A 27961-nucleotide genomic window follows, 5' to 3' on the forward strand; every position below is an offset into this window, starting at 1 on the left:
GCCCCCCCGGCGCGCGCGCTCGCCGCGCGGGGCTTCCCTCGGCCCGGCCCTCCCCGCCCCGCCCCCGGCGCGCGTCACCGCCCGCGCGCGCCCAGCGGGGAAGTTTGGCCGCTCTCCGGCGCCGTAGCGACCGCTCCGGGCGGGAAGTGCGAACAGGCCGCGGCGGGGCCCAGGTACGGCGGGGGCTGCGGACCGGGAACCGGGCACACCCCCTACGAGCGGCTGCTGAGCGGCCCCGGGCCCTGCGTGAGGCCGGTGTTTGCTGAAGGAGCCTCGGGCGGACAGCAACTGACCCTATCCAGAATCCTCCCAGGTTGGGTTTGCTGTGATTTCAGGGCGTAAGGAGCCAACAGCACTGACCTCCTTAGCCCTCACTCCCAGGGGACACTAAATTGAGAGATTTTGGCAAATGGGTTAGGTCTGTCAGACTATACAAGGAATGACATTTACTGACATGTAAACTATCAGTGTTTAAATTAGTGTCTTCTTGCAATGAATACAGCTTATATTGTAATTATCTTCTATTATTTCATCACAGTATATGTTGCCTATATTTGATATATTATTATATTTAATTGCCATTTATATTACAATTCAGACCTCTGGCAGCCTGATATCCACTGAGATCTCAATAACCTGAACTTCCCTTCCTACTGTGGAAGCAGAGTCCGTTTTAAATTAATTTCTGTAGACTCATATAGCGCATGCTACAGTATCTAAGGCCTTCTGTCAGGCCTAAGGTATCCCTACAAAAAAGAGATAATTTATACTTATCTTGCTGGCTAAGAAGGCAGAAGAATGGAAATAGATACAACAGGCTTGCCCATGCCTCAGTTATCCTGCCAATTTCAAGTGTAAATGATTTTCCATGTAACAATAAGCAAGTGTCAACCTGGAGCAAAACAGAGCCTAAGAGCTTTAGGTTTTTCATCCCAGCTTAATTAGTGTGTCATGTTAATAGGGTGTTGCTGCCAGAAGTGTCACCTGTGCCTGTGATCAGCGTGGGTTTGTGCTGCACACTCTGACAGAGCTCCCACAGTGCTCACTGAGGTTTCATTTCCAGGCTGGGTTAATGTCTTGCCTGCTAATTGCATCTGGGAGAGCTGCAGGCTTCCTGCTCACAGCTGGACAGGCTGCTTTTCCTTGCAAGTCCCAAACCATCACTCCTGGGTTAAAAACCCTGCTGCCTTTGCCTTGCAAGGACTGAAGGGACTTGTACATAAATGATGTGGTGATAAATCAACCTCACAGGCTTTTAGAAAAAAGTACCCATGTAAATAATTGATGATATTTGAGTAATATTCCTGCCTGGTCTGGTCTCCAGAACAAGAGCTTTTACTCTGCCTGCATGGATGTGAAACCTCTTGAAGAGCACATGGTTCACTTTGGGTTTTGTGACTGTGAGGTGTTACTGTTTCATACCTAAAAAAAACTAGAATGACAGGATTGTTTCTCTTTTCTTTCAGTTCTACCCCTTGGTCACTGTTTGTTGATATAATTTTATTTTATATAATACCAAAAAGTATTTGTGCAGGAGTACCAGTCAATCCCTTTAATGAAATATTTTCATACAGATAGTGAGTAAATGCAAAGGAATTAAGTAATGTGAGAAGTTAAACAGGATTTATATTCTTGACAAACAAATGTATTTCAAATTTAGAATTGTTTGGGATGACCTGTTTCCTAGGATGCTGTTGGTGCATTTTTAACTAATGAAACTTTTTTGGACCCTTAGTAAGGCAAAAATTGCAGCAGGCAGTGAAACAGCAAAGAGGTAACTGACATACCAGTGCTATTAAAGAAAATGTTTGGAGGCATGACCGGCAAAAATTTGAAAAATACGCAGGCTAAAACACAGCAAGCACTGCTAAACCAAGCAGTTTGGGCTGGATTTGTAATTATTGGGAAAGCAGGCCCCTTGCAGCAGTTACTGATGTTCAGTGAGCTTGTGGCAGCTGTGTAAAGGCTGCCATGGCAGGAAACAGCACAGTGAGGTGAGTTTCTCATCCTGTGTTCCAAGAATGCAGGAATTCACCAGGTAAGCTTTGTTTCAGATGTTAGGTGTAGCCAAAAATTCTTAAATAGAAACACACCCCCACAAATGCACTGTTACCCTTCCAAAAGGGTATAAAAGTAAGGAAGAAAGACTTTTCCCCTCTGTTCATTAAAATGTTAAAAAAGTGGAACCGTAAATAGCATTTTCTGTTCAGTGCAGGGAGGATCATGATCCTACACATGCCAAGAGTAAACCCAGCAGTGCCTGACAAATAAAAGAGTTCAGTTGTGCATTTGGAACCACACAGATTCCAGTGGAATGAGTGGGACTGCATGGAGGTGTCCACCTGTGCTGGAACTGAGCAGGAACTGTCACAGTGGTGCTTGCATGCCTTGAAAACAAATATATTTAAACTACTGCAGGGAGCTCAACCATGCTGTGTGATTTTACCTTTTTTCTCTTGTTACAGAATGTGGCCTGAATGAGTGAGGGGCATGAAAAAGGCACTGTCAGCACCTGAGGCCAGCTGTAGCGTGCAGCAGACACTCAGTCTCCTGAGCTGAGTTAAACATTTCCATGTTTAACCTCTCAGTGAGTATCTTTTCCTCCTGCTGAAGTTAACAGAACATTACTTGACTTTTCTCAAGCCATCGAGGTTGTTTACCTAGAGATATCAGAAATTAAACCGGGGGAGCTCTATTGTGTGCAGCTTATCCACAAGCAATTGCATCATCTCTTTTCCACTCCTTTTAAACTGTGGAGTGGCACAGGCCTGTCTTGATTAGGAACATCTGCCCCATTACACTTGAAAGAGGTAACTCAGTTCTCTCAAAAACAGCTCATAAAAGAGTTTGGGGTTCTCAGAGGAAAGAAAACTCCATAGAAATATAAAACTAGTAAAGTTTTTTGGATGTTTTCTTGGAGTATTACCTTAGGTTGAGTATGTGGCATTATCTTTAGTGCTTACCGATTCCCACTTGCTGCCTGTGGAACTTGGCTCTTGCTGGGCTCAGTGGAATTGCACTTATTGAAAGAATGCTGAAGATTTTTACTCAGCCTCTCTGTGAGGGAAGCTTACCAGATAGAGAGGGTAAGGATGAATGAAAAGCCCTCTGGATGTTCACAGTCTGTGCTGAAGCCCTGTTTCAGCTTGTAGGATGCTGGGATGAATTCCTTGGAACATCCATGTTCTAGCTGATCATTGCCCAAGCCGTGGTGCTTGCACAATGCTTGGTATGCAAACTATTCTCAAGTGCTGCAGAGCTGCTGCTTCCACCTCACAGGTGAGGGGAGCTGGCACTCCTACCACAGGATTAGAGCACAGTTCAACACCTAGTCTGTCAAGGCAGAATGGAACTGATAGGAAAAGACATTATTTAATAAATAAATTTGTGGCAGGTAACAGACAGTGGGATAGAAAGGTGTGTGAGGAAGTTAGAAGATTAGAAGTTATGTTCACACAATCATAGCAGGTGAAGGTGTTGCTGCTGTAGCCCCACAGTGGTAGATACACTTGAACAGATTTAACTTCAGGATCATCAATTCTGGTAGATTGATTTATTTCCTGCCCAAGAATTTGTGTACACACACGTTTTTCTCAGCAGTGCTCAATTTCACCACCATGCAAATACACCTACTTGTAGAGTGCTGTTGAAAATTAGTATTTCATAGCCAATTTCCCAAAACAGAGATTGTTTTTTTCTGATTATGTACCTAATGTGTTCAAATTTGGAAAGACAAGACTAAAATAGGTAGTAGTAAAAGCTGCTAAGCTTCTTTACCTGTTCAAGGCAATATTTTGGAGCACAGTGCAGCACCTCTAGTCTTATGTGGACTCCTCCTCAGTGACAAGAAAACTTCCTGAGACCATTACCAGCTAAACTCAAAAGAATTCCCTGTAAATAATAAACAATGGTTCCATTGCCACAAGGATAGTAAAGTATAATTCCTACTCACATTTAAACTGATAAATTGCTTGTATCATCCTGCATATTCAAACACATACTTGAACTTTAATTTTTAGTCTTTCTGCTTTAAAAACAGCACATATTTTAACACTGATGAATGAGTCAGGCAGCCTCCTACCACAGCCCTGGCCTCAGAGGGTGTCCAAGGCTCTTGGGCACTCCAGTGAATGGTTTATTATCTACTTCAGCATTAATGTTTCATGTGAGTTAAAATGTTGTGGGGAGAGAGCAGGGCAGTGAGGAAACAATATTCCAATGAGGAATGGAAGCACCTTACCTTCCCTGGCTCTAGCACCAAGATAGATTTATAGCTCCATGTGCAGAATTAACTTTTCTCTCTTCCCAGCTCCTACTCTGATAATATCTTATATTGTCATTATCTTATTGCAAAACTTCCATACCTTCTAGGTGATGTCTCATGGGTAGCTCCTCACAGCCAGCAAGCTCCAGCTCTCCTCTGACTGGCTAACCCACTCTTTTATAGCACTCATCCTTGTGGGACACAGCTGTGGCCTGTTAAGGGCAGGCCTGGTCCCAATCCTTGGTGATCAGTACAGCTGCAACTCCTCAGGGGTGAGATTGCCTCCTGCACCACCTCTCTTCTCTTCCATCCTGTCCCCACACATTATATCGAAGTTCTGTCACTCTGAAATGCTCAGACAATTGCTTTGAGACGCAAGGCTTGGCTTTGCAAAACTGCAAAACCCCCCACTTTGCTCTGATGAAGGGTTTGGTTTAAACAAGGCCCACAGCTGAAGCTGCTCCTGCAGGTAAAGCCTAAACTAAACTGGTTAAACTAAACTAAACTGGAATCTTGTGTCTCCTTCACTCAAACTGGATCCACACATCATTTGAATACAAACCACTGACAACTGAATTTAGGCTGATAGTGTTGCACACCATGTAAAAGCTTGAAGGACTTTAACTAAAACTGGTATTAACCAATTTTGCATCAAAATGCCACCCACCTACTTTGCATAAATTGGTCACAGTGTTTGTAGGCAAGTGACATTTCGGTCATTGTTTCTTCCCAAGGGCTCAGAGTGATTAAGATCTGATTGAGGCAGCTTGGGGGTGTGAGTGGAGGCAACAGTATTGTTCAAATTTCAGTTCCCTTGGCCACACACACTATTTATGTCTCTCTAATTGTCTCCCTCCCCATGCAGTGAACTCTCTTTGCTGAGCAGAGGAAATAGCCTGCTTAAATCACAAGTGTTTCTCCTGGTAATGTTGCTTTCTATTTGCTCTTTTCCAAAGCCAAATGCATTTACAAATTGCTGCTAACTTCTGATGGAAATGCATTCAGGTGTATGAACACTGTACAATTATACAAGTTTGGGACCAGAGAGGAATCATTCTAGCCAACCAAAATTAAGGAGAATTTTAGCTACATTTGGCAAAATTGCCAGTGCTCACATTTGCCAAGGAAACAACCGGTATCCTTTTTCTGAAAATTGTTTGCCAAGTCCTCAATGAACTTTGGATTTCTTGTTTAGAGACTGGATAAACAACTTAGTTTAAAAAGTGCCACACCTGGAATGCATTAACAAAGCAGAGTACTAGCCAGTGCTGACTGACTGGCAAATCATGCTATCTGCTGAGGATTTTAGACTTTCTCAAACTGTTTTGACATCTCCAGCTCTCTTGTATGTCTGATTTTGTCTTGTATTTGTATTGCCTACAAAAGTGTGAGTGCTGGGCTATCAGTTGTGCTCAGCATTAGTGCAAATACAATAAAAGATTATCTCTGTGGGTTATTTGGATGTGCTGCTACAACCCCTGGCACAGCTGGATCCACCATCTCCCCAGGCCCACTGCTCCAGAGCAGGGGGGAGTGCAGTGCTGGGAAGTGTTGGATACTGGCTTAGAAAAGGGTGCCATCTACTGAGTTACTGGTACCACTTCTTACAGCTCTGGCAGGTTCTGTGCTTCTCAGCTCTGCATGGTTGGTTTATGTGGCACCAGGCTGAGTGATTACAGTCAAAACAGCAATCTAAAATAAAACTGACAAGTCAGGGTATGGCTGAGTAAAGTTGTCCCTGCTTTTTATCAAAGTATTAATGGATATTAAAAGTGGTCCAGGAAGACAGTGCTGAAGAATCTGAAAGAGGGAATTCTTTTTTCTTCCCTTGCATGGTACAGTGCCTTCACATTTACCTAAAAGAGAAAAAAAACCACATTTATAGTTTTTTACAAGTGTGATATTTAGAATAAGCTTTTTGCCATGTCTTCATATGGACTGTCAGTTCTGTGCTCTTCAGTGATTATATTTTCTCTCACCTCCAGGGATGCCTGAGAGCCAGGGGAAGGACAGTGAGAGCTGCAGCAGCAGCAGCTCCAACACTGGGGACTCAGTGGCTTCCTTTGGACAGGTCAGTTCCTTTTGCCCAACAGGGAAATGCAAGTTGCAGGCTCACACTACTGGAAATCTGCTCTGCATGTTTATTCCTTTTCAACTTGGGCACAGTAAGGCTGGAATCATGCTGCACCCTACTGAACTTCACATTTTTTTCTCTGCAATAGTCTTGGCATGCCTCGAGTTATAATGAATTGGTCTGGATTCTTCTCAAAAGGTTTTTTACCTCTTGTACCTTAAAAGTGGGTCTCATTTTATTCTCTCTTATTCCCACATGGCCTGAGTCATGCTTACACATATTCTCAGTACAGGTTCAGAAAAGCCAACTGCCTTCAGCTATTAAAAAATTATTTTGAAAAGCTGTAAAATTATTTGAAAAAAGAAAACTTTATCTGGACTGAGCAGAGCTTTTGGTGATGAATTCTCTTCTCCATGCTAGGCATTTCTCCATAGTTCCTGAATGTGGCACAAGCTTGTGTATTTTTGCTTTTTCCTTAGGCTTTTTGGTTACAGGCTTGCATTCTAGAGTCAGGAAAAAGATAAAATTTTTACTGTTAAGTTTAAATAAAGCTAAAGCTAAATGGCAGGAGTTGGAATTTATATGGCACACAGACAAACACTATAAAATTCTGTGTTCTGCTGAATTGTTAGGGCAGCCAGTACATGCATACACAACTGTTATGATTTAAGTGGTGAAACCTCTATTCTGTCCCACTTCAGGCCATAACAACACAAACTTTTCAGCTCTCAAATCCATAAACATACATTTAGGCTTTGCTACATTTTGTAAATTGGATATCTAAGACAAACCTAAACTTCCAACACTTTAGGCTTCCCGTGATGCTGGTGTTCTCCAATCATAGCAGTGATGTTGGAGTTATCCAAAGAAATTGGATAACTCAAGAAATTCCTATTTAAACTATTTAGCTCAGTTTTCCTGAGCTGCTGTCCTCCCTGCCCTGGTGACACGTGGCAGTGGAATATGGTTCATCTTCAGTTTTGTTGGAGTCTTTAAATGCAAGTTTCTTGTTGATCACAGAGATACTATGTTTTGGTTTTGAGCAGTAATATAGAAATTTCTATGTGTGTTTGTGGTTAGGATTATAAATGAAAAATAATTGCTGCAGCTCAGTAATTAATGCCTGTGTCTATCAACAGTAAGCTGAGAAAAGAACAATCTAAGGCACGTACTCACCCTGAGGTGTTTCCTTGCCTGTCACACCCAATCCAAGCACTGGCTCATGCCCATGTGGGAAGGAGTGGGATAAAGCAGTGCTGTCAGGAGAGGAGGGGGAGCTGAAACAGGGAGGTGAGTGAGGTGTTGCTGTGCTGTTTTTGCCCAGTATCAGTACACGGCCAGCGAGTACCGAGCCATCCAGCACGCGCTGCGCCAGAGGCTGGGCCCCGACTACATCAGCAGCCGGCAGGCAGGAGGAGGGCAAAAGGTAGGAGCAAACATGGTGTTCAACTCCCTTCTTCCCAGGAAAACTAGGGTTTAACTTGTTACAATAGTCCTTATTTTTTTTTATTTAATTTCCCTCTTGTAGTTTAATACACAGATATGAATGCAAAGTGAGCATGGCATGAGTTCTGGCTTTTGTTGAGCCACAGATTTTCCTTTTACACTTAAAAAGAGACTTAATTTTTCAGTGCTTCATCTTTTACAAAGGAATATTTGTCTACTTGTGCAACACTGAGATGTTATCCCTACTTTTTCCCACAATTGGATTATATGAAACATTATATAATAGTGGCTACATTTACCATCTTTAGTGCCCATTCTGCCTTCTGTTGATTAAGTCATATTTGTTGTTATATTAATCCCCACCACATTTGCTGGAAGAGAATGCACCTGAAGCTGCACTATCAGCCTTTTATTCACATTATCTGAACCTTGAATTTAGCTGGGTTTCCTCAGTGTAAGATGGTATGTGTTAAATGTGTGCAGAGATGTGTGCAGAAGGCCATGTATATATATATATATATATATATATATATATATATATATACTTATGTGTATGTGCTCTTCTTTTCAGGTCTGTTACATTGAGGGTCACAAGGTCATCAGTCTGGCCAATGAAATGTTTGGCTTCAATGGCTGGGCTCACTCAGTCACTCAGCAGAATGTTGGTAAGGGTCTCTTGGGGGCAAAGAAGTCTTTGCTTCATAGTTTCCATCACAGAACGTGATTGGAAAGGACAGGGGTCCACGAGGACCCACAGGGATCATCGAGTCCAGCTCCTGGCCCTGCACAGGACACCCCAAGAGTCACTCCATGTTGTCCAAACACTCCTTGAGCTGGCTGTGCTGTGCCCACTGCCCTGGGGAGCTGTTCCAGGGCCCAACCACCCCTGGGGGAAAATCCTTTTCCTGATACCCAACCTCAACCTGCCCTGGCACAGCTTCAGGCCATTCCCTGAGTCCTGTCACTGTCACCACAGAGAGGAGATCAGTGCCTGCCCCTCCTCTTCCTCTCTCAGGGAAGTTGTAACTGCACTGAGGTCTCCCCTCAGCCTCCTCCAGGCTGAACAGACCAAGAGACCTCAGCTGCTACAACTTCATCACTTCAAAGCACCTGGACACAGGCATGAGCAACTTCCAGGTGTCTTAACAGTTAGTAAAAATGAGAGAAATTGAATAATAATGGAGCTGTTTTCATTTTAGTTCTGTCTTAGTCATTATTCTGAGTGTGTTTATGATTATTCTTGAGCTATTCTAATCAAGACTCTGATCTCTATGGGTACACTCAGTCAAGAGTAATTACAATTAAACATTTAACACTCAGCAGTCCTAAGCCAACTTTGATACTCACCTGTAATTTTTAGACTCTCACCAGTTGATATTTTCAGTTAATAGTCCCCTAATCTTTAGGGACCCATTTTTTTCTGTAGATTTCTCTTCTAGCTAATACCCAGTACTGAGGTTTTTACAACAGAAAACTTTGGGAAAATTTTTCAGCTATAATGTGTTCAGGTGATCTTAAAGCTTCAGCCTCTTCCATGCTGATGGCTGAAATAGTGCCTGCCAGAGGAGTGTTGTCCTTGTTTGCAGATCTGCTGTGCTTATGCTGAAGTCTGGTTGCTGAAGTAGGTCAAAGCAGCAGCTTAAATTACCTTCTTCCTTCTCCCCCACCTTCAGAAATCTTTTCTTAACTCAGGCTGGTAGATTCTAGAAATAGAACAACTTACTTCATTGCTTTCCATCTATTCTGCACCACCATTTTCTTTCCCCCTTTTCAGTCAAGAAAGGACTGACATCCTTCAAACTTCTACCTTTCTCAGATAATGCCATAGCTAGTTATTCCTTAGAAATTCAGGCTTTCTGCAGACTTCTACTAGATGATAAGAAAGAAGTTACTTTCATAGACAACAGTTGCTTTTCCACTATTGATTTTATACATTAACACTTCAAATATCTCCTTCCAGACTTTGTTGACCTCAACAATGGCAGGTTCTACGTGGGTGTCTGTGCTTTTGTGAGAGTTCAGCTTAAGGTAAATGGGTTTTTTTGTTGGCTCTGACTGTAGCTGAGCAATTGCCTGAAGCTGTGGATGAAAGTCCTTGCATGGGTCAGAGCACAGTCCTCGGGTACTGCCCTGCATTAGGGAACCTGCTGGTGTCCTAAACATTGACCTTGCTGTGGAACAAACAGCCCAGAGCAAGTACCCAGGCTTGGGAGAGCACAGCACCTGCACGTACAAAATCCTCTTATATTTGAAATTGTACTGCAGGATGGGTCATACCATGAAGATGTGGGGTATGGAGTCAGTGAAGGCCTGAAATCTAAAGCCTTATCCTTAGAAAAGGCAAGGAAGGAGGCAGTAACAGATGGACTGAAGAGAGCACTCAAGTAAGTGAAGATGAGCACTTGCCCCTTTTCAGAAGTTCTGTGGGATGAAAGGTTTCCAGTCTCAGTGAGCTCTCTTGTTTCTCAGGTGCTTTGGCAATGCCCTTGGGAACTGCATCCTGGACAAGGACTACCTGCGAGCCGTGAACAAGCTTCCCCGGCAGGTGCGGTACAGGGGCTGCCCCTGCTCCTGCAGGCACAGGGCTGGCAGTGCTGCTGGCAGTGCTGCTGGCAGTGCTGCTGGCAGTGCCTCTCATTCCCGAGGCTTCCTGAGACCAGCAGCCTTCCTAGCAAACAGCTCACACACACAGAGCAGGCTGTTCCTCAAGTAGCACCTCAGGAGCCACCATGGGTCCTGCCTGCTCCTGCTGTGCACCAGCTGGGGGCAGGAGGCTTCTAGGCAGTGACCTGCCTTGTGGAAAGAGGGAAAAGGAAGCCTCCTGCAGCTACTGATCCATGGACTTCCATAGCAAAGCTGCCTCCAATCACAGTAGGACTTGCCAAACTCTGCTAGAGGCCTAGAGCTGCAAGGCAGTCCTGTCAAACACTGTAGGAGCAGATCCAAAGTGACACCTCACAAGGTAAAGATGGCCCAGGTCTCTGGTTTGCCAGGGACATCGTCTGTTAGAGGCACTGCCACAAACTTGTAAGGTGACAGAGCCAAAACATCCCATCTTTAATAAACAGGAATGGTGTACCTTCCTCAAAACTCAGTAAAGGTTGGCCTTGCCCTTTAGCACAAGCAGGACAATGGACTGGTAAAACAAACTCACTCAGGAACAGCCTTGTGGGGCTGTGAGAAGCTGTAAAATCCTGTTCTCGTTTGCAGAGCATGTGGGGAGACTTCACCATCTGCCCTGCAGCACTGAACAATTAAACCAACACAAAGTCACAGGAATTCAATTATTAACTGTCTGAATTACTGGGTACTAAAAGAGCATTTCAGGTTTCTAACTTATTGTTCAGCTTAGAGCAAACAAAATAGATTTTTAACCAGTGCTTATTTCATTAAGTTGATGATAGAAATTTCTGAACCTTTTCTTTTTTCTCCTTGACCAGGTACCCCCTGAGTTGGACTTGGTCAAAGCTAAAATGCAGGACTATGAGCCTGAAATAGAGCAAGCAAGATACAGCAGCTATGTGGAAAGGCAGAATGCAGCAGGGAGACAGCCCTGTGAGGTGACACCTGGCTGTAAGCCTGGCCAGACAGAGGCTGCTGTGGTGACAGCAGATCAGAAACAGCCCAGTGCTCCCAGGTGAGACTGCTGTTATAAATGTAATTTTTAAGCTGTATTAGAAATTACTGGGCCTTTAAAACATGTAGACAGCTCAATTCCAAAGATGCCATAAAGCACTAGTTCAGTGGATTTTCTTGACTGTTATTTCTTAATGGCTTTTTTCTTCACAAGATGTAATTGCTGAGGTCCTGTTTAACTTTGTGTTTGTGGGTGGGAGAACAGGAGCACAGACTCCTTGGCCATGGAGTGTGATGCCACTTACCAGAGGAAACTGCGCCAGAAGCGGCTGCAGCAGCAGTTCCGGGAGCAGATGGAGAAAAAGCAGCAGGTCCCAGGAGTCACTCCCAGCAGCAAACAGGGTGAGCAGTGGCATTCAAGCCTGGCACTTTGCATCAGAGCTGCTAGAGAGAGAGCAGGCACAGGTTACCCACAGCACAGGAGCCTGGCCAGCTTCATGTGCTGTTGTGCTGTGCCATCAACACACCTCTGAGGCCAAAGGCAGGAGCATTTTCATATATTCCCCCTCTGTGCTCCAAAAGTGTCAGCAATGTCAGCTCTAAAGCTGCATCATTAAATCTGCAACTTCCCAGCCACCCTCAAGCAGCTGCTGCCAGCACCATTAACCTGCTGCATCTGAGGCTGCAGCACTTGGCTGTGGTAGCTGCAAGCAAACAGATATTGCCCGAGCTACTGATACACTGCCCTTGGCTCATGGGGAATCTGGGGCCATGTGGTGGCAGGAACATGGCATGGACAGGCTACACATTAAAGTAGCAGGAACATGGTGATGGACAGGCTAAGAACCACGTGTAAGTAGCACAGTTGCTCATCAGATGCCATCAGGTACAGAATGTTACTTCCTGCATTCTAAGCCTTAGCTCTAGGACAAAAGAGGGGGTACCTGGTGGTGGTGCTGGCTGTCATTTCAGACTCATGCTCTGTTAAGGAGTCAAAGGGTGTGTCTGTATTTCTGGTATTAATCTCTTTCTGTGTTGCCTCCTTGCAGCAAATTCCAATGCTCCTGTGAAGCACAGTACTCCAGCAGAAGAGCAACAGGATCTGGCCATAGAAGAGGAGTTTTTTGCAGGTCAGCAAGAGAGTGATGAGTAATAAAGTGTTAAATCATTGGCATTTAAACCAGGTTAATTCAGAACACAGTGTAAGGGAAAAAGCTCTGAAGAATTGGAATAACAAAAGTGTGAGTGTGATTCTGACCTTAACAATACAAACTTTGCCTGAGTGGCAGGGAGATGATGTCCATCTTTATGGGGGGTTTCACTCAGGCTCTTCAGTAGAGTTGTACACCTGTTTGATAAATCCTTTTCCTGAGGTGATACTGTACAATACAGAACCTGGGGGGTGTGTCTTTTCTCAATGTAACTATGGATATTTTGGTCCCACATTGTGGTGCCTGCACTTTGCTGAAGGGCACAAGGGGCAGGACCCTGCTGCACACTGATGTCACATTCATATTTTTGAAAAAATCCCTTCACCCAGGATTTTTCTCCTGGGGAGCTGAGAAGCCTCAGAGAAAAGGGAAACAACTTGTATCTCATTTGCTTCTCCTGTGTTTGGCTGCTTTGGTATGGGTTTGGAGATTGTTTACCCACAGGTGATTGTTTCTGCTTGGTGAGTTGTTTTGACTCATTGGCCAATCAGGGCCAAGCTGTGTCAGGACTCTGGAAAGAGTCACAAGTTTTTCATTATTATCTTTTTAGCCTTCTGTAAGTATCCTTTCTGTATTCTTTAGTATAGTATAGTATTCTTTAATATAATATAGTATCTTAAAATAATAAATTAGCCTTCTGAGAGCATGGAGTCAGATTCATCATTCCTTCCTGCCACGAGGGTCCCTGCAAATACAACACACTGACATGAGACATGCTTTGCAGTTTAAATTTTATAGTGGTCACTGCTTGTAGGAGAAGAATGTGCTGGTCTTGGAGCTACTTCCATTTCTGTAGTACACTACTGTGTCATGGATCCCTTTCTCATTCCTTCCAGATGATCCTGAACTTTGGGACATTTCCCTGGAGAGCACTGACCTGAAGGTAACGGGTGCCAAAATGTCAGAGCCCTCAGCAGCTGCACAGCAGGCACCTGAGACACCCCGTGGCCACCAGAAGAGGACACCCCACAGGGGGAACCAGCACAGAGCTGCTGCCAGGCTGGCACAGCTGCAGCCCCCTACTGCAGCCCCCAGCACCAGCTGTGCCCCCCAGCACACCCCAGGTACGTGCTGCCACACGGGACTGAGCTCTGCCTTTACTGGGGCTCTTGGGAGATTGGGAAAATCCAGTGGGAAAAACATTCCTTTCTTTTGGACCTGGCTGCAGAAGCTGGGACGGTGGTCTTGGAAAACTGCTTTTTTCCATCCTACTGTCCTATCAAGGAAGAGTTAGAAAAAGAATTGAGGAACCTACTTAGAGACAGAAAAAATGTCAATTTCTCACTTTCTCCCTGTGTGGCAGGGTGCAGCCCCATCAGGAGAAGTCAGAGCTTGAAGAAAAGGAGACTGGAACCCACGTGAGGCACACAGTGGGATCTGTGCCTCTGTCATGGATTACATCACAAGGCTGCAGCTGGCTTTCCAAATTGTGTCACATGGACTCTGCTGCACATTATAGTGAAGCAAAAGAGAAGAACTTCATGTGCTCTCAGGTTATTATGTATTTCAGATGCCCTTTTCTATAACCACGCCATTATTTGTGCTTCTGCAGCACGAGACTTGTGGCCATACTACATTGGATATTACCTGTAAATTGCCTTAAGCAGTAACAGAATGGATTGTTAAAAATGAGATGCAGTTCACAGCTTGTCTGTCCCCCAGTGCTGCATTCCAGCACCGAGATTTTCAGTGCAAGCGGGAGCAGGGGGTTGTGGCCAGGGGACAGAAGGTACAAGCTGTGGCAGCACACCGGGGGTGGCACTGGCCGTGTCTGAGGTGCAGCCCCACCCTCTCCCCGTGGCTGCACGGCCGGGGCAGAGCCCCTTGCCCCCGTTCCCGTTGTTCCCGAGCCCTTCCCTGCGGTCCGTGCAGCGGCAGCACCTCCGGCCGTGCTGTGCCTCAGGGCAGGGGCGCTGGGAGCCTGCACGGGGCAGCCCCGGGCCTGCTCCGAGCCGTGGGAGTGTGAATGGGAGCTGCACTGTGTTTTTAAATAAGCTTTCAACCCCTTTCAATACAGAAATAAACATGAATTTATAAAACAAACCCTGCTGGGAGCTGTTGGTGCCTCTCTGCCCTGCCAGCCCTTCCACCTCGTGCCCTGCTGACGGCCTCACAGGAGGCACCGTGTCCTAGAGCTGTCAGTGCTGCACCTGCACAGCTCCTTTGCTTTAGGATGGGCAAACAGAAACCTCGCGGGGGTTCAGAGGTCACAGCAAAGCCAAACGCTGATTAGTCTGTCCAGTTAGCAGGCCAAAGGAAGAATTAGTAAGCAGTGCTGGAAGGACACTCCCTTACCCGTTTCGAGCAGCTCCGTGCAGGACAGGGAGGAGTTCTGCTGGGCTGGCCGGCTCTGTTCCCGTGGATGCAGCTGCAGTTCCAGGCGCCGCCGCCGCAGGGCTCAGGCCCGTGGCAGGAGTGGTGCCACTGTCCCCAGGTGTCCATGGGGGCAGCCTGGTGCTGCAGGGCTGGAGGCAAGGAGAATGATGCCACATGACTGGAAGTTAGAGCTGAACCAGGAAAATTTACACAAACTCTCGGATTAGTCCAACCCTAGAATCAATTTCAGGCTTCAAACAGGACCCTACTCCCATGGTTTGCCTCACTGCTCTAACTGTAAAGACATTTAGAATAGTCAGCATTTATTCTCTTCCTCCTACTCTGCCTTCATCACTTAATTAGTCCTTTTTCTTTAAAAGATCCTTTACTATCCTCTTACCTCCTGAACAGGACAAAGGACAGGAATTGACTTCGGTGTGGAAAGTCAGGACAAGCTGTAATTAACAGGTTATAGATTACATCTAGAAAACAGTTCCACATTTCACCCTACTTGTTTCTGGCCAGTTCAAATGTGCTGCCTTCAGAACAGCTCAGGAAAGCAGCACATTCCACATGTTTGAGTCATGCCCTCGCCGTTGAAACCATATACCTGCTAGGAAAGAGGCACACAGACCTTCCAAATCACTGAATTCAAAGCTGTTCCAAACTTTTACAATGAAACAAATTCAAAAGTCTGTAAGAAGAATGCAACGGCCTCAGCTTCCTTGGCTCTGGAAACAGGGCAAATATGGCTGTGCCTCCTCTGACAGAGTCACTGCAATGAGTCCCTCGGGATTGGTCCCTTTGAAAAGGGCAGGAAAACTTACACTGGGAGCTTTTTTTGCTCTTCGAGGCTTGCGCAGCATGACTCATAACAGAAGCTGTTCTTAAAATGGAAAGAAATGCAGCAGCAATTAGTGTTTAGAAATACCAAATTCCTCCTTGCGAGAAATGACGCTCACTTAAAATTTCAAAGGTTTATTAAACCCCAACAAAAATACAACAAAGGACTGAAAAAGGAAAAATTACAGCGCTGGGAGTCTCAGTGACCAGCAGCCACGTGCTCTTCTGCAAAATGGATGTTCTGGGTGTTCTGCCTTTCATACTGTTAGCCCCTCCCAGAGTTTTGCCAGTCAGCTCCTTCTCTGAGGAGAAGCTGTGAGGTTCCTTCTCCCAGCCCTGCAGGATGGGAGCACCTGCAGCCCAGAGGAGCAGGCAGGGGGGCAGCAGAAGAGCCGGGAAGGGCGCTCAGGACACACCTTGCTCATACCCCTCAATGCCAAAAGCAAGCACCGGGCCTGCCCTCCCTGAGCCTCTGCTTCCATAGGGACAGCCACCACATCCTGTCTGCCTCAGTTGTGTGCAGCGGCAACTTGGTGACACTCTCAGCCATGAAAGCAGTGACAGCCGATCCCTTCTCCTCCCGCAGGCCACTCCCCTTCCCCAGATCCATTCAGGAATCACTCTTTGCAGTACCTTGTTTCAGAGAATCCTGTTAAAGGCCAAAGGCTGGTCAGAGACTGGTCACTGCTTTTGAGCAAGCAAAGTTCTCATTAAACTGGGTTTCTTCTATTTCCTGTGACAAACTGGTAAATTGGGTAACAGTTAACATCACTGCAGGACCAGGACAGAGGGGCTGGAACCTGATGTTCCACAAGAAAACCCACAGCTCAACCAAAGCAGGTTTGGTTTATTTGAATGGCTTCATTCAATATTCTACAAAGGTAACAAAGTGCAGCATGGGGCACAGTCATACGAGAAGGGTTCAGTGCAAAACACAACTAACTACGGCCAGGGAAGCCCAAAGTTTCAATTAATTTTATTTTTTTTATTTTTATTTTTTTACAGTGTACATTGTTAAATAATGTAAAGAAAACGCTTGTAATTCAGAAACAGATTTTATGTGGTAAAAGATACTCAAAGTGTAATATTAAACAAAATAATTTAACAGTTCAGTAGCATTAGTTTATTCCTCTAGACTTCAGTTATTCATCCACAGGAGGAGAGGGAGGGAGAAAAAAAAAATCAATGGTAAATAAAACCAGTTCTTGCATAACATTAAGTGAAAAAACGACCTCAAACTTACTAGATCAAATTTAAATAACCATGTGCTGCATCCCGCTGACCAGTTCCTGTGCCACGAGTATTGCCCTTGTCTCATTACTGCCTCAGCTCTGTCCCGGCGCTGTTTCCCTGGGTGTGCCCGAGAGCCTCCCCCCTGCATCCCTCCTGTCAGAGGTTCCCGCCTGGCCTCAGCCCGGGGCCCGCTGCTCTCCTGCTGCCCCGGAGCCTCCCGTGTCCCACAGCACCGCCCCTCTCCTGAGCCCGCCCTGCTGCTAGAGCTGCTGCTCAACAGGGGACAGGGACAGAAAGCATCTCGCATGTTTCTTTGTGAAAAGGAAAGCGTGACAACAGCTGCAGACACAAAACCTCCCTATTAAAGCCCCAGCAAGGAACAGAGCTCCGAGATTAAAACAAACATGGACAAGTCACAGCCCTGTGATGCACCAGCCGCCAGGACACCGATGACATCCTGCCAAGCGCCAGGAAGCCACACCCTCATCCATCACAGCTTCTTGCAGCACTACATAAATACTGGCTGGTATTATTTTGACTTTGAAGAGGAAACCAGTATTTCTTAAACACAAAAAGGGAGAATGACCAAAGCAGAAGATACAGTACAGGTACTAAGAGGTGACAAGTGACAGACAGTGACAGTCCTGGTACCAGCCTGAAATTTGTTAAGAGTGAACAAAATTGTAAATCCTCCAAGAGAGACAGAGGAAACTTCTTGATGCCGGCTGCTTCAAGTACATCCATTGCCGGCAATGGACGTTGCACCAGGACAGTCTGTTCCTGGCTCAAATGAATTTTACCAAAAAAAAAGGTAAGAAAAGCAATCCCAGCAGACAAGCCCAAGCCAACGAGCAATGGCACCTCTCCTTCAAGTCACATCCTGACCAAACATCTTTGCCACTTCACAGCTGGAGTCAAACTGCATCTTAAGTTGGGCCTTTCCCAAAGATACACGTTCTCCCCATCCTCTCTCCGTTCCTGACCCAGCCCTCCTGCCTCCAGAGCCAATATTGGTTAAGTCTCGTTGTAGCCTCACCTGCATCCCTCTGTCCCAGCCCACCTGGCCCCTGTCACCCCTCACCTTCAGCTCTGCCCACCTGGATAAGTTTCCCCACACCCAGAACGGCTCGGCCCCGCGGCCTCGGTGACCTCCCTTCCTTGCACACTCCTGCTCCAACGTCCCGGGCGCTGGGCACAAACATCCTGCCCTCACCTTGCCCTCTGCCCACCTGGGCTCTGCTGGGAAGACGACGCTAAACTGCAGAAGCAAGAGAAGTCCAAGGCACTAAAATATCCAGCAAGCATACTGGGAGAACAGACAAGTATTCAAGTACATTAATTTATACAATTTTACATTCACATTTATTTATCTAATACAATGAAAATACAAAGGAAAAAGTTAAAGTGTCTCCAATAAGTATAAGGATATAGCTAGCTTTTTTTCCCATTTTTTCTTTTTAACTTTTTTAACCCTCTATAATCCACTCATTTTTAAACTACTGTTGTCCAACAACATTTATATAATCACAGTGTTTCCACATCAAAACTGATGGTAAGTACATGTCCGCAGGGAACTTTAAAAATTTTTTTTAACAATTTAAATTGCTCTAATGCTGCAGTCAAAGCTGTTAATATCTTACTTAAAGCAGTAATGACCTATCAAGCACGGGCTGCACCACAAGTCCATTCGTGTGCCCCATCATTTCAGAGCCAGATACTATTGACTGGGGAGAGGGAGAGGAGGGGAATTTGGACAGCTTTTTCTGGATCTTGGTTCTTCAGGAAGAGGCGAGAAGCATGCTAAAGCCTCATGCTAGGGTTCAGCTCTCCCACCTCCACACGTGTGGATTCAGCCTCCAACCAGAAATATTGAACAGCAAGACTGTATGAACCGACCCCCTGGCTTCTGCTCACAGCTCTCGTGGCACACGAGAGCAGCCCCCCTCGGTGGAAAGCACTGTCCCATCACAAGGATGCCGATCATCCTCCTCCCCCTTCCAAGTGTGTGGGGAAACTCCCGCTACAGAGAGTCGACAGCAATGGTTGGAAAAGAGAAATTCATTCCCAGTCTGGCAAGCTACCAGTTCATTGCAGCACTAGTAGTGATACAGGGCCCCATCTCCCTCCCCATGTCCTGTCCCGAGGTGTAGCCAGCAGGGTCTCTGGGCACGGCTAAGTGGTCCGCAGGTTGGAGCCTGGAGGGTTGCTGACAGACTTTTGCAAGTTGCTGATGTTGAAGCTTTGCAAAGACGTGGCCCCCACGGGCTGGAACTGGCCGAGCTGCGGCGGTGCTGGCGCCCCCGGCCCGCTCCAGGGCGGGGGGAAGGACGCTGCTGGGTAACCGTACTGCTGCGGGGGGCACATGGCCTTGCTGAAGGGACCTAAAGAGGTAGCTGATGCTGCAGGGATGGGTGTAGCACCCAGGGAAGATGTCATGGAGATACAGAGCTGACCTGGTGCCGAGAATTTTCTTGCCATTCCAGGGCCCTGAAAGGTAATCCAATAACCAAGAGAACTTTAACCGTGGAACTTTAAAAACCACCAGTCCACCCCTTGGTGTACAATGGGTATTTACAGGGCCAGGCCATGACCCTCCCCTTTAGATTTCCCCTTCCCTTCCAGAGCAGGCAGTACACTCTCCACGTGAAGAGCCAGCCAGCAGTGCTCTTTGAAATCCCAGGGAGACAGAAACCCCAGTGTGTTTGAAACCCCAGGGAGACACAGCACACCCCTCAGGGGTCCCAGCTCACCTCATAGTTGCTGTGGCCTTTGCCAACTTTCTTGCCGGAGAGGTTCATGGCGTCCCGAGCCCAGTTATCCACCAGCTTGTGCAGGTCATCGGTGAAGGTGCCCTTGCGGCTGGAGGCGATGGCCGTGGGCTGGCTCTGGGGAGCCTGGCTGTTCACTGCAGCCCCCACTGTGTTGGTGCTGCTGGTCCCTACAAACACAAACACAGCCATCACAACTTGCCTCAGCGCTGGCCTGCCTCTAGTGCATTCAGCAACTGTGGTAATGGCACACCAGGAGTTAAAATGCCATGCAAATTAATTCTGAGCTTCAATTCCAGGACACACTGAAGTGGGAACTGCAAGGACTCCTACAGGCATTTTCTCAAAATGTTTCACAGATGGGTTTACTTTGCAAGAAGTGCTGCAAGTGGTCATCCTAAGAGGGGAGTGGTAGCAGCCTACAGGTCTATGTGGAAGAAAAAGGACATTAGATTTCAGCACTGAGTGATAGTACAGGCACGGCGCTCTCTCATCTACACCTTTTAACCAGCAGCAACCACTACTGGTACAGGTCAATTCCATCTTGGAGGACAATGCTGGATGCTGAACAAGAAGCAGTAAAATCAGCATCACCAGCTGCTCTGTAGCAAATTATCTCCACTTTGTGAAATGAAGAGAAAAACTCACCCAGTTGACCAAAAAAAAGGAAAAAAATAGCCCCAGCCAGAAACAGCAACTGTTGTTTCCCACAGCTGCCATACTTATGTTCTTGAGGATAACCAAATGGGACTGTCTTCATCCACCAAATGGCCAGGATCTGCAGGGAAGTTCTGCACTGCATTAAATTTTGCTTTTTGCCTCTAAAAGCATTTTTTTTTGCCATTATGTTCAGATTTCCTAAGTCAGAAGAATAAGCATTTGAGATCCAAACAACTAATATAGCTTAAAGAAGGCAGAAGTGAGGGTATTCCTCAGACAAGCTGACAGGTTTCTCTTTTCACTGCAAGAGCACAAAACCTCTTCATGGAAATGCCAGGTTTCAGTTCTGCTAGAAAGCTTGCTGAACATTATTCTGTGGGGAGGGGGAAAACCAACCTAGAAGCCTTGTTTTGGACAGCCCTCCTCTGCCACTCATATTTATAAACAAGTAACTGCACTCCAGTCTAGGTTTTTAAAAGGCAGATCTCACCACACAAAGCAAAGAAGTCGTGTATTACCTAGGATGCTGAATTCCCAGCAGTACTGCAAAGTATCCTCATTTACAGCTGTGGAAGTGCCAGTTAATCACTAGAGCAGACTCAACAACAAAATCAGCATCAGCAGGGCTAAAGACAGCACTGCTTGCAAACACTCATCCTCACCTATTCCTCAAATATTTCCACTTGCTCCCTTGGGAGACTGCAGCTGGGAAATCCATGAACACCTGAGTTAATGGCAGGCATTTCTGAAGGGAAGCCATTGAGAGGTGGATCACAGAAATGCCAGCAATGAACATCACATCTCTATTGCAAAGGCCCAATGACAGAATCCCTACCTCTTGCCTGGCAGTTCCTTCATCTGTCCCACTTTCCCTGGCCATCAGCCACATTCCTTGCCACCACTGTATCAAAGAAAGAACTGGTTCCAAAGCCCTGCAGGAATGTTTCGTACTGAGGAGTGGATTAGGTAGGTGACATACTTACTATGCAGGACAAATAAAGTGTTACTGCCTCTAGTAGTGCTGAGGAGGGAAGGACACAGATTGGCCCCACCAGTTCCAGCTCAAGCATGGAAGTGGCTCCTGGGCTGGGTGCCCACAGGAGTTGTTAGTGGGGGCAGGCATGCAAGAACACAGGGCAAGGGAAGAGAAAGGTTCCCTGGGCAGGGAGTGAGGGGCAGCACTGATGGAGAGGAGCAGGGACACACTGGGTGGGGCAAGGAAAGTGCTGTGAAATAAGGAGAACCTTGGGCACGCATCGTGCGGGAAGGGCTCCGGATACAATCATCTAATAAGAGCAATGATGTGAAAGGTAAAGTTAAATACAAATGAGGCAAAAGCAAGGAAGAGGTTACTTGTGGGAGGGGGAACACTGCCAAAACCAGTAATAACCACATTCCACCATGAGGTGCATGCAGCAATTGACACACTTGCTCTCATCCTCTTCAGGATAGCCAGCATCCACTTGTGCCATTTCACATTTCCATTTGAATCACTAAGCACTCTGGGTCCTGGACCTACACCAGAGACCCTCCTCAGCTTACAGAAGGAGGAGAGTCAATCAAGGCATATACTACAGCACATTCAGCTGAAGAGATGAAAGATCCCTTAGGGGAATTCAAGAGTTTTGCAAAGAACTAGATTGGTTCAGGGTGACAAAGGCTGCCAGAGCTTTGTCTCCCAGAGTGGCTTTGTCAGAGAGCTCCCATCTCAGGTCAAAGACATAGTGGCCTACAGCATGAGAGCTGAGCTCTCACCTAAGGTCCATTTAAAACTGACTTCTCAGGAATTTTACATTTGAGCTCTGACACACTCACTGCCTGCAGAAACTGCCATCCAGAAGAGGCTGAAAAGCAAGTGCTTCAACTTGTGGCATTCATGGAAACAACCCCCACATTCCTGCTCGGTCACAGCAGCCATCCCCAGTTCTGCTCTGACATGAGGCATCTCAAGTGAAACAGGCTCTCTCTCTCTCCAGCCCACTACCTATAATGCCTTAATTCTGCTCTTGGATTTTTTTCCCCCATAAACCACAGTCAAATGACACCTTTAAAACAGTCTTAAATGACATGTGCACACACAGGCTTTTCTGAACATCTCTTGCTTTGGAAGACACACTGGAGATCTCTGATGGCTTTCTCTTAGGCTTTTAAAACATTGGAGTGTCTGCAATTGGATCCATCACTAAGGTGATAAGCCCCATCAAATCCCAAACCAAGCAGCTGCTCTGAGTACAACTCCAGCAGGTTACAATGAGCAACTGGCCCTGATGTCACTCTCATTAGTGAGAGCAGAGCTCCACAGGGAAGGGGAGGCTCTGCCTGCCTCCCCCTGGCTGCAAGAGCAGCACCAGACTAGCCAATCTTCTAAGGACAGAGCACACATTAGAGGGCATAACACAGACAGACAGATGCTGTGCTGGAGACAGAGTCAGGGACATAAGGCTTCAGTGACCAGGAAAAGCTGATGAATAGATTTACAATCAGGAATTGGAGATAACAGAAATAAGATAATTACTACAGAGCTGGTTGCAAGGACAGACTTTTTTCACCATCTTCCCTGAAGCACAAAGAGAGAGTAATTTGTTAAAGATAAGAGAAACAGTGAGAAATGTTTAGTATCAGGAAACATTACAAAAAGCTTGGTGAGAAACAGAGGACACAGCACAGCAGGGCTTGAACAGTCACTACTGGAACATTCTAGACAAACTCAAAGACTCGTCTGACAGTTTAATCACAAAGAGAAGAGGCTCAGCCTCCCACATGTATTCTTCATAATTCCCAAACCATTGTGAAGAATGTCAGGAGACACTGAGGTCACAACTGTTATCAAACAGTCACAACTGTGGCTGTTATCAGAAGGAAAAGCAAGTACATCTTTCATTTTTGCCAGGACGTAGGAAGCATTTTACAACTATCAAATTTCAACCAGCAACAGATTTATTTGATAGGTCAAGTGCTTTTAGTTTGTCACCCTCTTTTCTCAGATGTGTGAAAACAGTTCAGACGTTCCCTGCCAAGCTGTACCACTCTGTTTCTCCAGCTGCACGGTTAAAAGCATCAATCACTGCACTGTTTCCTCAACACCACTGATTCCAAGCCAGTATCTTCTCCAGCTGTCACTCTCCACAGCAGCAACAGCACTTCAAGGACAGGGCTCCAGGAAGCAAGCAGCCTGCAGCAAGCCAGGTGCCAGGCCAAGCTGAGCCATGCCAAGTACTACCTGCTTTTACAGGACAGCTACAACACTCTTTTCAAAAGGAATCTTTTTCCCTTAGCATCAGTCCCAGAAGCAAGAGATACACATGCCAAAGGACTCTTATAGCCAGATGACAGCCAATTTACAGCAAGCCTAGGCCTTGGAAATAAATTATACTCTCATATATTCAGTTCAATGTCAATTCTACAAACAGACTGGCTGTTCTTCATATTCCCTTCCCCTAAAAAGGACAGGCCAGACTAACAATTTTGAGTTAGCTTTGGTAAGAATTTAACTTCTTCCAAGAAAGAAACATTAAATCTGGATAGTGCAGATGTCAGTGCAGATCTGCACATTAATATACACAGCAAAAATATTTAAAGCTGCTAAATTTGAAAAATTAAATAATTTTAGTGCTTAGATCCCAAATCCAGTGAAGTGGGTTAGATTCAGTACAAAACTGAACAGCCAGGAAGACGTTTCCCTCCCTTCCTTTCTCAGAGGATGGGGCTGGTTCATTGCAGCTGTCTCTGCAGAAGGGCAGGCCCAGCTCTCACACACAGCCCTGGCTCAGCTGAGCCCTGCCAAGCACAGCAAGACAGATGATGCAGATGTGTGGTACTGCCATGCAGTGGGGCAGCCAGAGGGCTCCTGACAGCACTCCAAACTTCCTCACACCGAGTCATTCCAGAGGGTGGGAAACAAATGTCAGACATTTAAAGGGTCCAGCCTGCAGAAGCAGCATAGGAGATATTGCAGCACTCCCAATAAAAAGCATCACAGCAGCAGCCTTGGCTCAAGCATATTGTTATTTCAGCCACATCAGAAGTTTGAGGCTCTCTTGTAAGTCTGGCCTAATGTAAGTACAAATGAGAGGATTCTGAGAAGAGCTGCAAGCTAGCTTGTGAGGGCTGACAGGATGTCTGAAAATGTCTATTTACCCACTTTTACTGCTACTTGTTTTACATTTAATTTATCTCCAACTCACAGGAAAAACTTCTAAACTTGAGCCCATTAGTAGGTAAGGTTCTTTTGAGTTTGCCTGGAATTATTCTCTAATTATTTTAAAACCCCTTTAACACTTGGATCTTTAGCTAGCCATCTGTTCATGAACACAAGTCGTCACTACAAGCTGCCTACAGGTGGCATCAAAGTTCTGCACTGTCACCAGCTTTGGGGACACACATCCAACTTGTGCTGTGCAAGCACACTGCCAGGGAGGGCAACACTCCCCCCGCCACTGCTCAAGTGTCCAGCTAAGAGATAACCTGGAAAACAAATCTCCCTCACTCTTCCCCGCTACAAGTCTCATGTCGTCTAACACATGCTGAAGCAGAACTACCAATGGGCCTTGTTAAGTCTCCCCAGTTTGTCATTTCACTGACCTGTCCTGAAAATTTCCTCTCAAGGTTTAGAGAAAAATCAGTGTTTGCTAGAGTGAGTTTAACAGCAGAGAACACCTAACATGAGACCCCAAACTTCTAAAGGTGTGCTAAGAGCAGCTGAGCTGAGCCATGGGATGGGAGGGAATACACGGTGGCAGATGAGGATGGGCTGCATGAAACAGATCCAAGCAGCAGAAACAGAAAACCAAAAAGACAAAACAAAAACCAGACAAGGAAGGAGTAAAGGTGTTACACACAAAGAGCCAAGCAGGGCGTACTCAGAAATCGGGTCCTCCTGCCACCAGGCTTGAAGGTCACTCTCTCAGATGCACAGTTAAACTTCGCACAGCCTGTGAGAAAACAAGAACAGGGAGAACAGAGAAAGGAGAGGAGACAGAACACCACTACAAGATGTTAGCAACTTGAAGTTGGAAGGATGAAATGCAATCACGACACACAAGAATAAGTCTCGAAGTGCAGACCAAGGAGTACAGAGACAATATACGCAGTGAAGAGACTCCCTCCAGCACCTCCAGACGTGAGGCCAGGTTTGCACTGCTACTCTCCAGGACATAACCCAACTATAAAGTTGCAATCTACAGGAACGCCAAATCCTGGCAAAAGCACCCAATTTTTAAATGGTACTGCACAATTCTGGATGCAGGGAGAAGATTCAAGTAGCTCCAAAATGCCTGAAACATTTCCTGATAAAAGCCCCTATAGAAAATTCTTCCTTAAATCTATTTCCATTTTCTGTATGCAATTCTTCAGTTTCACACACATTGGAATTGATGTATTCAAACTGTCTATGGCAAAGTTTTTCAAAAAGATGTGCAAAGGGGGAAAAAAACCTACAACAGCTAAGTTCAGATAAGTAAAGGAATCATCCCCTAATGACAAGCAAAAAAAGCCCTCCTTACTGAATAAATCAGATCTGTGCCTGAGAAATTATTTGATAACATACTAATAACAAGCTACCCACTACCTGAGAAACCTGACTACATGACCAATTTACTACTCCCACCATTTCATCCTCCTACACTGACTCTTCCTTCCAGGATAATTCACAATTAAAGAACATGAGCCTTTTTTTACCTTTTACTGTTAAAAACTCCATTGACAGGAACAGCCAAACCAGCTAGGAAGTCTAAAAGGACTAAGACTCCAAGTCTTTGGAAACTTTCAACCATTTCAGTTATCTGTTAACATCAAACTTGTCCTGCCCCTTCCTTGGTCTGATTTCCAACCCCCCAGTCTCACTGGTCTCTTTCCCTCTGAGCCAACACCTTTCCCAGGTCAGCAGAACTTCGCTGCTGCCACCACCCTACTGCACTCTCTTGTGCTGTCCTTGGGCTTTCAGACCTCCAACCACCTCACACTTCACTTGAGTGAGAAGCTACAAACCCACTTGCAAACAACATCCTTATCAGCCTCCACACACAAGCTGGGGACCCCAGAGCTGCTTTACACCAGGTATTACAAACCAAGTGTCATGAAGTCTACAATTAATTTCCACTGCTAATTCCACTAATTGCATTTGGAGTCTTACCTTGGCCTGGCGCCGAAAGGCTCGGTACCGAGAGGGCACCATCACTGGTGAAGGCAGAGTAGAGATTTTCACTGGAAGGTGAAGGTTTGAGGGGCTGTAACAAATGGTTCTGCCCAGTCTCTGGCACACTGCCAGGAGGATGAAGGGTCTGCTGTGGGGGCAAGACTGACGGTGCACTTTGAGCTGACAGGTTGCCTAGAGGAAAAGGGAAGGCAAAAAGTTTTGCTTTGCATATATTTTTGAACCTGATCAAGCATGACAATCCAGGCAAGAGAAGGAGAGGCAGGGGGAGAGAACTACTCCACTTTCTGAGAAAGCAATAAGACCAGAAAAATCCCTCAGTTTTAAGACAACTCTGTGGTGGTTTATGTGCTCACAGAGCTCCTCTAACACACAGCAAAACAGAAATGAGCAGCCAGGGTGAGTGGATACAGAAATCTCAGCATGACGTGGAATTAACAAAGTGAATATGCAAGAAGCAGAATCAAATATTTCTGCTGGCACTGCTGGCCCTCCAACACTGCTCCTGCCGCAGGACTGGAGAATCTCCAATTACCCAGAGAGTATCTGTGACCCACGTCACTCAATCAGTAAACAGAACTAGTTCCTGAGTTCTGTTTTTGAGAAAAATGGTCTTAGTAGGAAAGGAAGCCTTGACAATTGAAACTGATTCTCAATTTGTAAGTACAACAAATCTTCAATTCCATGAAAAAAGCCACTATTTTAAATTACATCGACTGTGAGTTTCTGCAGTGTAAGGACACCAGTAATATCATGCTTCAGTGGTACTAAATTGGAAAAAAAAGTCTCTGGAGATGACTAAAGAGACCAGACCCATTCTGCAAAATCAGTTTCAGGAGGGAACAAGCACAGTTTATCTTTAGAAAACAAACTTTTCTGCCATACTGTAAATTTACACTTTTCTTTCTAGTCAGAGCCCAATGACTAATATCTAAAAAACCCACAAAGCATAACTTTAAAACTGCTCTTACAGAGCAACGTCACAGTACCTTTCAGTGGACTGAAAAAGTCCCAAGCAAGACTACCAAACAGCAAAAGTGATTTCAAAAATGATAAAAGAAATTCAGGGAGGAACTGGTACACACACACACACACACACACACACACACACACACCTCTCCTCAAAAGAAAAGACAAAGACAGAGACACAGCTCTAAGAATGAGAGATGGTACTTGGTCTATTTTATCTGCTAAAAACACTGCAGGAAGCCTCACCTGATAGCTGAGGGCTTTTATGTCCCTGGGAGCTGCTACGACTGGACTTGCTGCCTTTTCCTTTCGTAGGTCGTCTCCTTCTTCCTGACAGGGGTGCAGCTGGGGGAATAATTACTGCAGGTGGAGCCTTGCCCAGCTTCACATAGAGTGACTCAATCTCCTGCTTCTGGCGGCTCTGCAGCTCCTGGATCTCTTTAAGGTGCC

General features: G+C 45.8%; 2 protein-coding genes across 13 annotated transcripts in view; one reads left to right on the top strand and one right to left on the bottom strand.

The window, feature by feature from the left end:
• Positions 1–6251: 6251 nt before the first annotated feature.
• RAD52 (RAD52 homolog, DNA repair protein) lies at positions 6252–14240 on the top strand. Its single transcript, XM_066550391.1, has 11 exons — positions 6252–6335; positions 7663–7764; positions 8356–8449; positions 9745–9812; positions 10050–10168; positions 10254–10329; positions 11225–11421; positions 11626–11762; positions 12410–12490; positions 13408–13635; positions 13875–14240. The coding sequence occupies exons 1-11, from the start codon at positions 6252–6254 to the stop codon at positions 13931–13933; spliced, it is 1245 nt and encodes a 414-aa protein (XP_066406488.1). The 3' UTR covers positions 13934–14240.
• Positions 14241–16690: 2450 nt separating this feature from the next.
• Positions 16691–27961, bottom strand: part of WNK1 (WNK lysine deficient protein kinase 1) — a 98143-nt gene continuing 86872 nt past the window's right edge. For 5 of the 12 annotated variants that reach the window (XM_066550588.1, XM_066550583.1, XM_066550590.1 and 2 more), the window contains 6 exons: positions 27758–27960; positions 26522–26716; positions 25230–25322; positions 22907–22948; positions 19714–19901; positions 16691–19450 (listed from right to left, as the gene is read on the bottom strand). In XM_066550588.1, coding sequence (XP_066406685.1) covers positions 19136–19450; positions 19714–19901; positions 22907–22948; positions 25230–25322; positions 26522–26716; positions 27758–27960 — 1036 coding nt within the window. In that variant the 3' untranslated portion in view covers positions 16691–19135. The remainder of the gene's footprint in view (positions 19451–19713; positions 19902–22906; positions 22949–25229; positions 25323–26521; positions 26717–27757; position 27961) is intronic. The other 7 variants (XM_066550584.1, XM_066550594.1, XM_066550586.1 and 4 more) reach the window with 4 other exon arrangements.

This window comes from Molothrus aeneus, chromosome 5, assembly GCF_037042795.1.
Source record: "Molothrus aeneus isolate 106 chromosome 5, BPBGC_Maene_1.0, whole genome shotgun sequence".
Classification (NCBI taxonomy): domain Eukaryota; kingdom Metazoa; phylum Chordata; class Aves; order Passeriformes; family Icteridae; genus Molothrus; species Molothrus aeneus.

Bases quoted from the DNA above. Each gene is read 5' to 3' on its own strand.
- RAD52 (XM_066550391.1), top strand. From the start codon at position 6,252: ATGCCTGAGAGCCAGGGGAAGGACAGTGAGAGCTGCAGCAGCAGCAGC. The intron at 9,813-10,049 runs GTAAATGGGTTT...ATTGTACTGCAG, and splicing joins TTGTGAGAGTTCAGCTTAAG to GATGGGTCATACCATGAAGA. The intron at 11,763-12,409 runs GTGAGCAGTGGC...GCCTCCTTGCAG, and splicing joins CACTCCCAGCAGCAAACAGG to CAAATTCCAATGCTCCTGTG.